General features: G+C 42.4%; 2 protein-coding genes across 6 annotated transcripts in view; both read right to left on the bottom strand.

Moving 5' to 3' along the window:
* Positions 1-517: 517 nt before the first annotated feature.
* On the bottom strand, positions 518-7,111 carry Gp5 (glycoprotein V platelet). Its single transcript, XM_027412905.2, has one exon. It carries the CDS (start codon positions 3,770-3,772, stop codon positions 2,069-2,071), a length of 1,704 nt encoding a protein of 567 aa, XP_027268706.1. The 5' UTR covers positions 3,773-7,111; the 3' UTR covers positions 518-2,068.
* Positions 7,112-7,255: 144 nt separating this feature from the next.
* The window catches only part of Atp13a3 (ATPase 13A3), a 74,780-nt gene continuing 67,346 nt past the window's right edge, over positions 7,256-14,689 (bottom strand). For all 5 annotated transcript variants that reach the window (XM_027412900.2, XM_027412904.2, XM_027412899.2 and 2 more), the window contains one exon: positions 7,256-10,658. In XM_027412900.2, the coding sequence (XP_027268701.1) occupies positions 10,461-10,658 (198 nt within the window). In that variant the 3' untranslated portion in view covers positions 7,256-10,460. The remainder of the gene's footprint in view (positions 10,659-14,689) is intronic.

Below are 14,689 nucleotides of genomic sequence, written 5' to 3'. Positions count from 1 at the left end.
AAAACAGCCGCCACTGGGCCCTAGGGACCAGCCCATGTCTTTAGCCGGCAGGAACTACCTCATGTGGTCCTTGAAGCACTGGCAGGGACAACTGTCACCCTCATCCTACAGGTGAAAACAGGCTTCATGCTAGAAAGCCCGCCTCAGAGAATAGTAGTTAGAACAGAGTCTGAGTTTCATGAAAAAAAAAAAATCTGGATTTTAAGATATCAATGGCTCCAAATTTCTGAAATAAACAAGACAGAAATTGTCCAATGAGTTTATAGAAAAAGAGGCTAATTAAACAGCTACTCTAAAATCACACCCAGGACTAGATTGAGGGTGGTGCCCAGCACCTGAGAGGCAGCAAGTACAGGAACCACACAGAGAGGAATAGGGAGGGCTTCAGCAAGGAGGCAAGATTTGAAGCTGAAGAAGTACAGGCAGACAGATGTCAGAATCCAGTTCTTCTTCCTCCACATGCCCCTGATGGTGCTGGGAGGATCCATGCCTGTAGCCTGCAAGCACAGAACCCGAGCAAGTGCACAGGACTGAGGCCATAGCTGTACATGTAGACAGATAGAGCTGTTTGGCTAGAGCTCCAGTTTGAAAAAGTTTACTCTTTTATATATAGAGGGGGAAATATCTTCCTTAGAAAGCATGATACCACCTGAGTGTGGTGGCCCAAGCCTATAATCCCAGAGCCTGGGACTGTGAGACAGAAGGATCTCGAGTTCAAAAGCAGCCTATGCTGCATAGTGAGACAGTATCACAAAACTATGAGGGTGTGTGTGGGGGGTAGGGTGAGAATATAACTGCATACTCTTTAGTAGTAACTCCCATTCACTGGGCAGTGTTTGTATCCGGGGTAAGGGTAAAGTCTTTGTATGTTTTATTAGCTTTAGTTCTCACAGCATCCCTTTCAGGGATGAGGAAGCCCAGGTTTACACAATGTGTGTGCAGAGTCGTGGGGTTAGGAAGCCGGGGCACTGAGACTGAAGAGCCAGCTGTCAGCTTCCAGTGCATGTGTTTAACCACTGCCTCTCACAAGCAGACAGCCAATTAAGGCAACAAGGGTTTAATTGCTTTCAATTGGAAGGATAAATAAAAATATGATACAAGCATGGTGCATGGAAACCAAGCTATCATTACCTTCATGAACACTATCACATGGTCACAGCTCCATAAATGCTTGTGAAATGAGGTGGCACTTACCTCTAGGATATGGGAACCAAATGACACATTTCCCCGGTGCAAAGCAATGGAAACTCGCAGGAGGCCAATAGGACACACTGAGAAGCTCCCCAAGCTTCCCGGAACACCTCAGATAGGCTCTGGTTTCTGTGGAGCCTCTATTTCAAAACAAGCCTCTTTCCTCTGTGAAGGGCTGAGCCAGGACACATGAGAGCTCACCATACCAGTGGCAAAAACCATTCTAGTCAGGTCAGGAGTGGGTGGCAGGAACTGGCTGTCCCTGGGGTGAGGATGGGAGCTCCCGTGTGTCATAGCTCAGCCCATCTCAGGAGGCTTGCCCTGAAATTCGTCGCTAGATCAGAGTCCAGCGCCCTCCCAAACAGCCCGCAGAACGAACTCAAAATGAAAACAAAAAAGAACGGACATCATTCTCCTTTCAAATAGAAAGGGACAAGAAGACTCCAGCATTCTCCTGGGAAAAGCCATCATCTCTGGGATCTAGGGGTCGTTTTCTGCAGGTGTTCCTTCAGCAAATGTTCACTTTTGCTGGGTGAAGAAGAGGTCTTGCCCACCTAGGAGGAGTGACCTCAAACTCAGAAACTAAGAAGGAGCTCCTCTCTCCTCTAGGCACCCAGTGCCTCACAGTAGAACCGGGTGAGCCAAACACAAGCCAAGTTTCCTTCCCCCACGTCCACTCGGAAACTAACAACAGAGAAGGAAACCGAGGCCACGCTAGCAAGCAGTAGCGATTCATAAAAGGCAGTTCTGGGGAGAAGGAATCCTGAAAGAATGAACTGAGGAAGAAAGAGCAGGAGAGAGGAGAACAGGCGTGGGAAAAGAATACTGACTAGATTCTCCTTGGGGCCCCGTCCACAATGCCCTGGTCACGTCTTAATTAGTTACAAGATTTTTCCATTGCCTTCAACAAGAGCCGCTCTCTGATTAATGATCGAAACAGCTGGCCGATTTTAATCATGGCAAACACGATGATCCCGGCTACGACGGCCTGAGCTAATAAAAGCAGAATATAAAGACCCCAGTAGAAGCGATGATCGGGACCTTCATCCCTGGCCACCAGCTGGACCCACGCGCGGGACTGAGAGCTATTGGGCAGCTGGGACGGGACCGGGGCTTCCAGGGTGTTCTCGGTTGGAGGGTTGAGAGGCAGGCCTCGAGGGTGCGGGCACCACGGGTCACCCTGCAGCAGGTCCCAGAAGGACAGGCCCGCGCGTAGCTCTGGGCCATGGCACTGGGGAGGCTCTTCTCGGCCCAGGAGGTCCTGATGCTGCCGCAGCCACTCGAGGAAGGGCCACAGGCCACAGTCGCAGAGCCAGGGGTTGTGAGCCAGCAGGACCCGAGTCAGCTGGGGCAGGGCCGCGAACACGTCTCCAGGCAGCGTCTCCAGCTGGTTGTGCTCCAGCTGCACCGTCTCGAGGCTGCTGAGGTTGAGGAAGAGCGCGCGGGGCAGGGCCCGCAGCCGGTTGTGGTGCAGCGACACCTGGCGCAGGCGGCCGAGACCGCGCAGCGTGTCGTCGGGGAGCTCGGCCAGGGCGTTGGAGTGCAGCGCGAGCACGCGCAGCTGCGCCAGTCCCTGGAACGCGCCGCGCGGAAGCGCGCCTAGGCGCGGGTTCCGCGTCACCCCCAGCGTCTGCAGGCCGCTCAGGTTGCGGAAGACGGCGGCGGGCAGCGTGCGCAGCTGTGTGTCGTTCAGCCACAGCTCCCGCAGGCCCGCCATCTCCCCGAACAGCACTTCCGGGAGCTCCTCCAGCGGGTTCTCGAACAGGGTCAGCCGAGTCACGCTGCTCGCACGAAGGAAGAGCTCAGGTGGCAGAGACTCCAGGCGATTTCTGGACAGAGTTAAGGAGCTCAGGTTTCCGAGGCTGTCGAAGGCACCGGCTGCGACCGAGCGGAGGCGATTCCGGTCCAGCCGCAGCTCAATCAGGGAGCGCAAGTTGCCCAGAAGCCCCGAATCCACAGACATGAGCTGGTTTGAGTAGAGCAGCAGTGTCTCAAGCTTAACCTGCGCCCCAAGCAATCCTTGGGGCAGGTGGGTCAGGTTGTTTCCCGATAAATCCAACGCCTTCAGCTCTCCCAGGCTCGTGAAAAGGTTAGCAGGAAGAAAAGAGAGCTGATTCTGGTTCAAACAGAGCTCCTGCAGGTTAAGCAGTTTCTGAAACAAGTTTTGGTCAAGGTCCCTTAGTGCATTGTGGTCTAAGAACAACTGTTCCAAGAGCACCATCTTGTCCAGGAGCGCACTTGGAAGATGAGAGATTCTGGTGCGCGTCAACCTAAGGGTTTTTAGTTTTATCAGGTCATTGAAGGTGCCGGGTTCGATGGCGGAAATGTGGCTGTCTGAGAGCATCAGGCGCTGCAAGACCGTCATGCCACTGAAGCTGAGGTTCCCCAATACGCCCTGCTCCATTCGGAAGAGCAGAATGTGTGTGAGGTTCTTGGGCAGACCCAGTGAGGCAATGCGAGCCACGCTGCCGCCCGAGCACTGAGCAGCATCGCGAAACACACACCTGCACGTTTTAGGGCAGGGGATGGGCTGGACGTGCACGAGTGCGAGCACCGCGCACAACAGGGCGCTCCTTAGCATGTCTGAAAGGCAATGATACAAGGCTCAGAGCCGATCTTGGAGTCTGGCACCTGCTACAAGCACAGCTAACTTTGGCCAGCTTTCTCACTGCCTGGGAATGTTGATCAGATACAACCAAGTCTCCCTCCATTCTTACAAGGGCCGATTAAAAAATAAATTACCTTTCTATTCAGTCTAAGTGGGTGCTGGAGAGTCTAGCTTAGGCTTGCTGGGTACGCATTCTTACCTACTGAGCCATCTCACCCAGTTCTCAGTTTAGAGCACTGAAATCTGGGCACCTTCAAGCTACAGAAAGAAAAACCTTAAAATCTTTAGAGAATGAATTAAGAGTCTCACGGTCATGTTCAGTCTGCAGGGGAACTGGCTGTGCTACTGATTCTACTGACTTAAGCAGGGCTGCCTCTACCCAACAGCCAGGAAGGGAACATCAAGGTCCACTCGATTCATTTTCTTAGTATTTTTAGAAAGTGCCAACAGCACATTACACCCTCCTTTAATCTCCAGGCTCCGTGGAACAGATAATGCCCGTGGCTTTGTGCCATGCTTCTCTGCACTTTGCACTGTTAACAGTAGGCATAAGGAGGGCAGTAGGCTGAGTGTTTCGTTTCAGTGCACATGGAGTTAAGTAATTTAAGGGTCACATAGAATTTGAAGGTAGACTTTCTGACTCACATATTTAATTAAATAATGAGCTGTTTGCTTCTAAGCCAAGCTGCTTAATAAAAACGACTCTGGGCATTGAATTATCTGGAAAACACAGCAATACTAGTTTACTCAATATTTCCCAAGCAAAAGTTTGTAACTATTTCTTGCACCAGATCTCCTCTTGTCCCCCGCCCCCAATTATATATACTAACTTAAGAATATTTGACCTTACCTGAATCGGTTCTGCAGCCTGAACTGACTGAAATGCTTACAGCTGTGCTGGTGACTCGGCACTTCACAGAGGAAGAGGGAGTATTCTTGCATCCTGAGGATAAAGACCTTACCAGAAAAAAAGTCAAGGAAAAGACTATCTCAAGAGGGCATATTCTAGGTTTTAATAAGAACTTTCAGACTGTGAAAGGCCATATTAGAGTCCTACTGTCAAAGCTCAATGTTAGGTGAAGTTTTTCCATAAATGGCAAGCTAAGACTAATAAAGTTTGGGGATGTATGGATCATTGCAGCAGTATAGTGATGGACTACTTATGAATCTAATAAAGCTGGCCACACTAGTTAGGTTATAGAGGCTGGACAGTGGTGGCACACACCTTTAATCCCAGGACTCTAGAGACAGATGAATCTGAGTTCAAGGTCACCTGGGCTACATGAGAGTGAATCAGTCTAAAAGAGAAATAGCTCACACTTTTAATCCCAGCACTAGAGAGTATATAAAGAGCTCAATGCAGTCTCTGAGCATATTCTGAGGCTTGGAGAGCAGTGCAGTTTGGAGATGCAATCTGAGGACAGGATCGCCCCTTTGGCCTGAACATTGGTAGAGGTGAGAACTCTCTAGTGGCTGGCTGCTTTGCTTTCCTGATCTTCAGCTTGAACCCTGATATCTGATTCTGGGTTTTTATTGTTACACAGCAGTCACATCAATAAACGGGCATTACACATACATACATATGCATGTTCCATTGCACCAATTCTCATCCCCCTTTTAAGAAATTATAATTACTTGGTATGTATGATTATGTGGCTGTCAGAAAACTTAGGCAGTCCATTCTTGACTTCCACCACATAGGTTCCAAGGATTGAATGAACTCATGTCATCAGACTTGGAGGCACCTTTACTTGCTGAGGCATCTCCTTTGCCCAATATTTTTATTTTTTAAATAAGGCTAAAGAATTCTTACCCCCTACCCCTTAATGCCTAGTTTAGCCACTGTCAAACATGCTCATTAATGGCATTGTTCAAGAGTTCATGCTCAGTGTAATGTAATGTCAAACTGCCCACCTAAGTGGTTGTACTGTAAACTCCTGAGCATTCTTTGAAAACTCTTGCTTGGCATTCTATGAAATCTTTCCATGGCACAACTTAGGCCCAGGCTGAAGAGAACAAAATCACCCCACCAACCTACCGTCTCAAATGGTTTTGACTTTTGCATTTCTGTTTAATGACTGACAGACATTATTCTTACAATGAAGGGCCACCTGTGTTTCAGTTTTTGAGAAAATTGGGTTTCCCTTTTCACATGTCTGTTTTTATTTTCCTCCTTTAGACAGTCTTGCTATGTAGCTCAGGCTAGCTTCAAATTTATGATCTTCTGGCCTTTGTGTCCTGAATTTTGGGATCACAGACAATATACCTTGATGCCTAGCTGTGTTCAGTTTTGAATATGCAACTATAATGTAGACATCCTTAATACATTCTCCATTGTCAAGTCATAGGTGTAATTAGGTAAATCCTTCCAAGGCAGACACCTCCCAGCAATTCCTTTAAATGCTCCAATACTCTTCCTTAGCACTCAGACCTCTAGGGGACAAGCAGTTTCCTTTGTATGTACCTAACTGGCAGAGTTACTTGAAATGTGCTTGTTCAAGATGATTCTTCAACTGCTTTAAGAACAAAGATCCAGGGTTTAGGGAGACAGCTTAGTTGGCAAAATGCTTGCCTTGCAAGCATGAAGACTCATTTAAACTGGAGAAGCCAGGAACGGTAGACCGGGATCCCTGAGGCAAGGCAGCCAGCCAGCCAGCCATATATTGGTAAGCTTTCGGGGACTTACCTCAAGACACCCAACATGCATACACCACCTGAGATTACAGGAGGGAGGAGTGGTGAAATGCTTCTTACAGTACTTAACAAGTTGGGAATGAGCCCCCTTCAATGTATGCAAGCACACACCCTACTTTCCTTTTTTCTGGAGATTGAGCCCAGGGCTTTTCCCAAGTGTCATCAAGGACTTTCTCAACTGGAACACATAGTCTAGTCTGGGCCAAAAGTAATGCCTCTTAAGGTCCTATGAGCTCCTCTGGTTCTCGAGAAGCAACTCTAGAGCCCCAAACTGCCATCCTACTCAAAGCTTGCAGTTAAACCCTTCCTAAAACTAGCCCATCATACTAAATAGCAAAGCTGCCTTCCTCTCCACTACCCACTCAGGCAAAAAAAGCCAACATAGTTGCTTTGCCGGAATCTATCTAGTCCCCCTATCCCTTTCTTTCCTCGAGGGTGCCTTTGTGTGCCCAAGGCACAATACACTGATACTGGCTGTTGACTGATGCAACTACTAACAGGTTATGTCTCTAGCATTTTCCAGCCTTTCCCTCCCATCCCTTGACATTTACCAGGTGGCTGTATGTTATGTGTAAGTGCTGGGACTTCCTTCCCCTAAGGCAGTTACAGGCCCAAGGGTCATATGGAAACACTATACTGTAATTCCAAGTCAGGGATGGGGGAAAAAAAAGGAAACTAATCAGTCCTGAGAGCTGTGTTTACATTTACTTACTAAATAAATAAATAAGTAAATAAAACAAGTGTGTAAAGACCCAGGAAAAATTTAATTCATTAAAATTTTTATTTTGAATAGCTTCAATCAAAAAGATTTCATAAAGTTATTTACAATGCTGAATGTACAATTATGAATATCTACCTTTTTGACAACAGGGTACCATTCTTGAGCAGCAATACAATTTAAAAAATATAAAGATGTATCATTTCTGATATATAAAGTTACTTAAAAAAATCCACAGTCTTAGGGAATTCACAAATCATAACAGGAAGTAATGTTTATTAATTTCATGTGCACATAATTACCAAATCGTAATACATTAAAAATACATGTAAATGCCCAGACTGTACAAAAGTTAATACCCTATCTTGTTAAAAGTTCCCAGTAACCTCCCACCATAAATATAGAAAACCCCTTTCTTAGACACATCAAAACTGCATGCATGAATTAGATGTTCTCTAAAGCCTGAAGCTGCTCCTTGCTGTGTATGAGCTTTTGCTGATTGGAACAGGGTTTATAGATGTGTGTTATATATATATATGACACATTATTTACCATGCCTTTGAAACTGTAGTATTTCATCAACATGGAAGACAAAATAAATAGTGAGGGAAAAAAAAAAAAAACCAGTAACGGGTTTACTTAAATGCAAGTGCAATTTAGAAAGCTTTTGAATTTCAGGCTTGTAAAACTTAGAAAAGTATTGGTTTGTTGTTGGTTTCGCCGCTCTCACCCAAGCACTATTTGCAGCATTGCTTTACAGCAGTTGGTGCTAGAAGATAGAAAACAGTTACCATTATTTATTTATATTCAAGGGAGGAAAACAACTTTAAACAACCCTGAGGGAGACCCATGTTAAAAAATCTTATTTATTTAAAAAGTTAAAAAGTTACATATCATTATTTAACAATTACTTTCCCAGACATTTCTGTCCTTTAAGTATGTGCATAAATAAAATTTAAATCAGCAATATTATCAATCTTAATACATCAAAATAATATATGTACAGATTTTAAAATTTAGGTCTGTATATACTCAAATAATTTAATGTAAAATTCAGAACCCAAATCTCTATATGACGGTGACCTACAGAAGAGTCCATCTACCTACCGCACTAAGCAGGACCCATGTCTGGACTGACAGACATTCCTCAAACATCCTCCTCACTGGAATAACCTACCCTGTCTATGTTGAAATCTAACTTCTACAAATGCTTTCTCTCACCTACATAAAACCTTGTTCCTTTGCAAACAATATGGACAGATGAGATATAAACCCTATCAACCCTAAATATTAAAAGGGGTATGTATCAAAATAGCATTTTATGATCATTCTCTTGAGGATGTTAAATACAAATGATATTGGGTCTAAGCTGCAGTTAGCAATTAGTTATATGCTTCAGCATTTAAATCAAAGAATAAGACTTAACAATTCAGAAAAATCACTAAAGAATAACATGAGCATTATTTGAAATGAACGTGGACTGTATAAAACAACAGTAAGTAACTATAGAAAATAGTGCTAATTCACAGCTCAAGAGGTCTAAGATGCATAGCTTCATAGAATCATTCATGGGACAATTGTTCTTATCTAACATATAGTAATATCATACATTTTGGAGAAATTCGATTATGTATTTTGTAGGAATCACTAGTGGCAATAGCAGTAACAGTGATCCTGAGAATAATTTACATTTTTTTTTTTTTTACAATTATCAAACATTATTCAGGTCTCTGCAACATAAAAAGTAAGAAAAAATGGTTCTACAAATCTGGGTAACATTTGGTAAACTTAGTGGGATAGTAATGATCAACTAGGCGTGGAAAGCATACACATGTGGTTAATTAAGAAAACACAGAATAAATGTCACTAATTTAGGGTCCATTTTTATAGCAATGCCAGCTTCCCAAGTTTATCATAACTGCAGGCACTGCCAAACTGCCAGATCCTATCTAGGAAGGCAGAGTGGAAGTGTTACTTGAGAAATGAACATTAATCAGATAAAACACAAGTGTGAAAAATGCTTTCTACATTTCTTTTGGCTCAATAAATGTATTTTCTCAAGCTCACTTGTAACAAAACAGCTATGTGCTGACCTCTAGTGCCACCTAATGGCATAAAACAAACTCTACTCAAGTTCACATTGCTTTGTAAAAGCCAAACTCAATATTCACTATTCTTTTAAGCCTCATTATCCAAAGGAAAGACATATACCAAGGTTAAGATATAACTCAAAACAAAACAAAACCACCAACAACAAAAAACCCAAAAACAAAACAGTATTTTCCTATTCCTTTAGGTTAAAAAAAAAAAAGATAATGAAAGAGCATTTAAAATGATATAAATCCTCAAAGAAAAACAAACAGGTTTGAAGGGTTATAAGATCTACCAACAAGAGAAATAATCATCGCTTTCTGCATGTATGTACTTTGGACAGGGCTTTACTATCTACTCTAGGCTATCCTTGAACTAAGAACAATCATCCTGCCTCAGCCTCCTGTGCAAGGAGTACAGGCCTGCAACACTACCTGGCTCAGAAATAAAACTTTTCTAATGAAAAATTTCTTCATTTAATGAAGCAAACCAGACTGCTGACGTCAGACACAGTATGAGACCCACAAACATTATGAAAGACATCAAGACAGCAGTGAAGCACCTTGCTGGCTAGAAAGTGACACCCAGGTAGTCTACACAGAGAATAGAAAACCAGAAATGGAAATTACCTGAGTTGCTCTATCAACAATAACATACAAACTTACTCCTATCTCCAGGTTTAAAAAAAAAAAACAAAACAAAAACAAACAAACAAAAAACCTGGTGTATATTTAACACAGAATTCTTTGGGAGAAACATTGGAATCAAAACAGACTTTAAACCTATTTTCACCAAAGGCTAATCATAATTAACAACCATATTTTAACTATCCCAATTTTAGGGCCTATATATAAAAGGAACTTGCTAATAAAGGGTTGTGAAAATTAAAGAGGCAAACTAGTGTCGAAAATCTAAAAACCCCAACACAGTTCTCTCACACCCAATATATCACATTTAGGTTACTGCATGAAGATCTAGCCAGATTGATAGTTAATAACTGTGAGGCAAATGCCATTTTACTGGTTTTGTTTTTTAATCAACTACTGTACTATGTATGAGAGGGCTATAAACTGAAATAGTGCCGTTCTGACACACAGTGTCAGAAGCCTAAGCACATCCTCCTGAATACTGTCACTAGCACGGCAGAAGCAGTCTCTGCTATGCTATGGTGCTGATCTGACATGATCCATTCTCCTTTACTACAGTTTTGGCTTCCGTCGTTGACTGAGGTTTAGGTGGCCATTCAGGATCGTCTTTGAGCTCCTGCGCCAAGTACATGTATTTAGCTTTTGGTGTCTTCTTTCTACAGCTTAGGGCCCAGGACAAGCAGCATTTTCCCCATCGATCCACTGACTCCTAGGAAAGAAAAAAACATCCCGAGTAAGGGTTTATTTGTTAAAGCATGCAATGAGCACAGAACAGTATGAAACAACTTCTGAATACAACAAATAACTAAGAAAATTTCATGCAAAAAGTCAGCTTTCAATTTAGGAACAGATTGTTTTTAAAGAGGACTTTTCCCAGCTCCTTTTTAGTTTTGTGCCCAAATTATTTTTGTATATTTATTAATACCCACTGATCACTTTTAGAAGAAAGTGACCATTGAATGATATCCTTGTTACTGCTAATACCGCTTTCAAAACACAAAGCATGTAGTAAACACCATGGAGTAATAATCAGGATCTCACTGTCACATTAAAAGAAAAAAAAAATCATATCTTTTAAAACCGTATCTCTGGCCAGGCATGGTGGCACATGCCTGCAATCCCAGCTTGGGTGCTGTGATGGTTAGTTTTTGTCAAATTGACACAGGTCCGTCCAAGTCATTCGGGAAGAGGAACCCTCAACTAAGAAAATGCCTCCATTGGACTGGCCTGTAGGCAAATCTGTGGGCATTTTCTTGATTAATAATTAATGTGGGAGAGACCAGACCACTAGGGTGCTGCCATCCTTGAGTAGGTGGCCCTGGGTTGTCTGAGAAAGCAAGCTGGGGAAGTTATGGGGAATAAGGCAGTAAGCAATATTTCTCCATAGCCCCTGCTTCAGTTCCTGAATTGGCTTCCCCCATGACAGACTGAATGAAACCTATAAGCCAAATAAGCCCTTTCTTCCCCAAGTTACTTTTGGTCATGGTATTTATCACAACAATAAAAACCTAACTCAGACAGCTATATAGTAAGACTATTTAGAAAACAAGTAACACCACACTCTTGCTGATATAGAACTGCTTTCACAATGTTTCCCTTGGTGATTAAGAGAACCAGCTGCTTTTTCAGAGGACCTGAGTTCAATTCCCAGCACACACATGGCAGCTCACAACCATCTGTAACTCCTGTTCCAGCTCATTTATCCTCTATAGACACTGCACATACATGGTACAGACATACATGCAGGCCAGAACACCAATATACAAAATAAAAATAAATTGAAATCGTTGTGATCAACCATGTTACTGAAAAATATGACCTTAGCTTAAATAATCCTTGGAGAACAGGAAGGCAAAGTTCTTGGAGAAAAATAAACTCAACAAAATAAAATAGTTTCAAGTAAAGTTTGAAATAAATCTAAATGACTATATATTTAACCTCTGAAAACAGCCCCAAAATTACTTTAGTTATTGCTTCTCCCAAGTAAAATTTAAATCCTAGATTGTTCTTTTACCAATCAACAACGACCAAGCCTACACTAGGCTCAATGGAAGCAATCCTACAAAACAAAAGTACAACAGATGGGCATTCTAATATGAACAACCAAAGTACCTACAGCCAAGAAGAGCAAATGTGTTATAATGCATACTTGAAACCTGCTTCTTAATTGGCCAACAGGAGTCAGGCATGTGTAGTGCCTGTATCCTAGCACTGGGGAGGCCAAGGCAGGAAATTTTGGGGCTCACCACCATCCTGAGCTAAATAGCACGTTTGGGGCCAGTTTAAGCTACAAAGTGAAACCTCTATGTCAACAGATCGATCTATCACTCACTGAAGGCAAGTAGTAGCCAATGGGAAGGATCAAAAAGTACTTCAAAATGAAAGCTCTGAAAACTAACTCCCAGTGCTTCCTCACTTGCACTAAGACAGCCATCAATACCCCTGCCTCTCTTCTTCAGTATATAGATAAAGTACTAAACTGCATTGCAACCAAGGATTTAAAAGACAAGTCACAGGTAAGTTGTACTACAGTCTAGGGAAAACTAAAATTTGTTCATCCAGTAACCTCTATTATCATCACAATGAAAGTTATTAGCTGTGCATGTTAGCATTGCTTGTAATACTAAATTCACAAGTTTGAGGTGGCCATGATCTACATCCTGAGTTCAAGGTCAGCCAGTGTTATATAGTGAGACCCTGCATTAAAAAAAAAAAAAAAAAAAAAAAAAAAAAAAAAAAAAAGAAAGAAAGAAAGAAAAAAAAGAAAGCCTAAGGTGGGGTTTGCAGGTGTAATATTACATTACTCTCTTTAAAAAAGAATCCATGACAAATCATTTTTGTATTAGAATCCAGTAGTCACCATGCACAGGATCCCTCAGGTGATTTAAGCAACAGCTAGCAGTTTCCTTCCCAATGTAGCTGTACCACAACAGTCAGTCATCTGAGATGACACTACACTACTGTGTTTTACTGCTTCCCTAGTGCTTTGATTCTTCTTCAATCCAATTGTGGAAAAGATCATTGTTCCTAAATATGAAAGCTGTCACTTTCATTTACAGTAGCACTGCTAAAGCACCACAGAGAAACACATCATGCTTGTCTGTGCAGATGAGTTCTTTGAGTGGAAAGGTGATGCATAAGAGGCAAAAAAGCCAAGAGTAATGGAATTTAAGACTCCCCCCACCCAATAAATTCACTGTTTTACACCTGTGGAAACAAAGGCAAGCAATATAATTAAAGCTAATCATAAATTGCATCATAACTGCACATTTTTAACATTTTGGGATTCTATATTATACACACACACACACACACACACACACACACACACACATCACATCTGTTTAAAACATCAAGTCACAAACACCTGAGATTTCCCCCTATTCCACTATAATTAGAAACATGTTTGGTTCCTGTACCCTTATCTCCCCCAAATGTCATGAACAAAAAATAAATATACTACACACAAGGTTCGTCAGACTGCACATAAATGTACCACACACAGCCTGATAATTTACTGGAAGAGAAAATTAAAGGCTACAGTCAGGACAAACTGAGAAATCAGGAGAGGGAAGATGGTAGGGTATTTAGTCATCGGGCTTAGAATGAGCACTTGGATCTCCCCAACACAGTTTCAGTTCCTGAAGCAGGAGAACACTGGATCCTTGGATTTAGTTAATTTGGAATGGTTAACGGGGCCAAAGTAAGAATCTCTAAAACAAGAATACCACAGGTCAACAGGGAAACTATACAGAATGTTTATAAAGATCTGTAGGCACAATCTTGCTTCTGAGACATTCTAAGTTGCTCAATCTAATGCCTGGCTCTTTATGGTCAGCAATCATTTAGGAAGAATTCATTTTCATGTTTGGCATGCATTGTGGTTTTCATAAATCTTCTTCAACATCAATCCTCAATATAAAACAAATACAATCCAAACTAGCAATCTGTCTAAGTTAAGTTCAAACAGTATTTTCAAATAGTTTTCTTAGTTGCAAAACAGCTACAGTTCAGTTAGATTTTCACAAAAGAGGTACATAACCTCAACACGGTCACAGTGTACAACAGTGATTCTAGTTCTCTTATAACCTCCAAATTCAACCACTTCAGCTTAGCACAGAGCCTACTTTGCAACCTACAGCTCTGAACTAACTCAGCAGTGCCCCTAAATGTGTTAAGGAAAGAAAGGGGGTGTTCTTTTTCTAAGACTAATACAAAGTTGAGGAGCTGCAGTCTGGAATCTTATGGGCTTCTTTGTAAAAATGAGTAGCACCAATTAGGCAGCATAGAGGACTGTGGCAGAATCACAGTACCACATGTGACTTGGGAGTAAAGCTAGTGTCCCCAGCCATCTTTACTTCCTTCTCACCTCAGTAGGGCTTTCTACTTCAGCATGGGTGACATCTTGAGCTAAACAATTCTTTTTTGGCAGGAGCTATTGTCTAGATACCACAGTACATTTATTTAGCAGCACCAATGGCCTCTACCCATTCTACATGACACTAACCTCTCTCCCTTATTTCTGATAACCAAAATTGTCTATGGGCAATGCCAAGTATTCCCTGATGGGGGGAGTTGGACAGAGTTGCCACTGATTGAGAAACAAAGCACTACACAGAGAAGCATCACTAGAGAAAACAATCTTTTTTTCCCCCCCTAAAAGTAAAGCTCCAAAAAATTCTTTCTTAAAACCACAGAACTAAAGCCAAAATTCCTGTCTACCCAGTGGTATCCAGAATG

This window comes from Cricetulus griseus, chromosome 4 (genome assembly GCF_003668045.3).
Source record: "Cricetulus griseus strain 17A/GY chromosome 4, alternate assembly CriGri-PICRH-1.0, whole genome shotgun sequence".
Classification (NCBI taxonomy): Eukaryota; Metazoa; Chordata; class Mammalia; order Rodentia; family Cricetidae; genus Cricetulus; species Cricetulus griseus.
This window is presented reverse-complemented; position numbering and strand designations above follow the sequence as displayed.

What these genes read in the sequence shown, in the direction of transcription:
- Gp5 (XM_027412905.2), bottom strand. Translation starts at nt 3,772, where the DNA reads ATGCTAAGGAGCGCCCTGTTGTGCGCGGTGCTCGCACTCGTGCACGTC.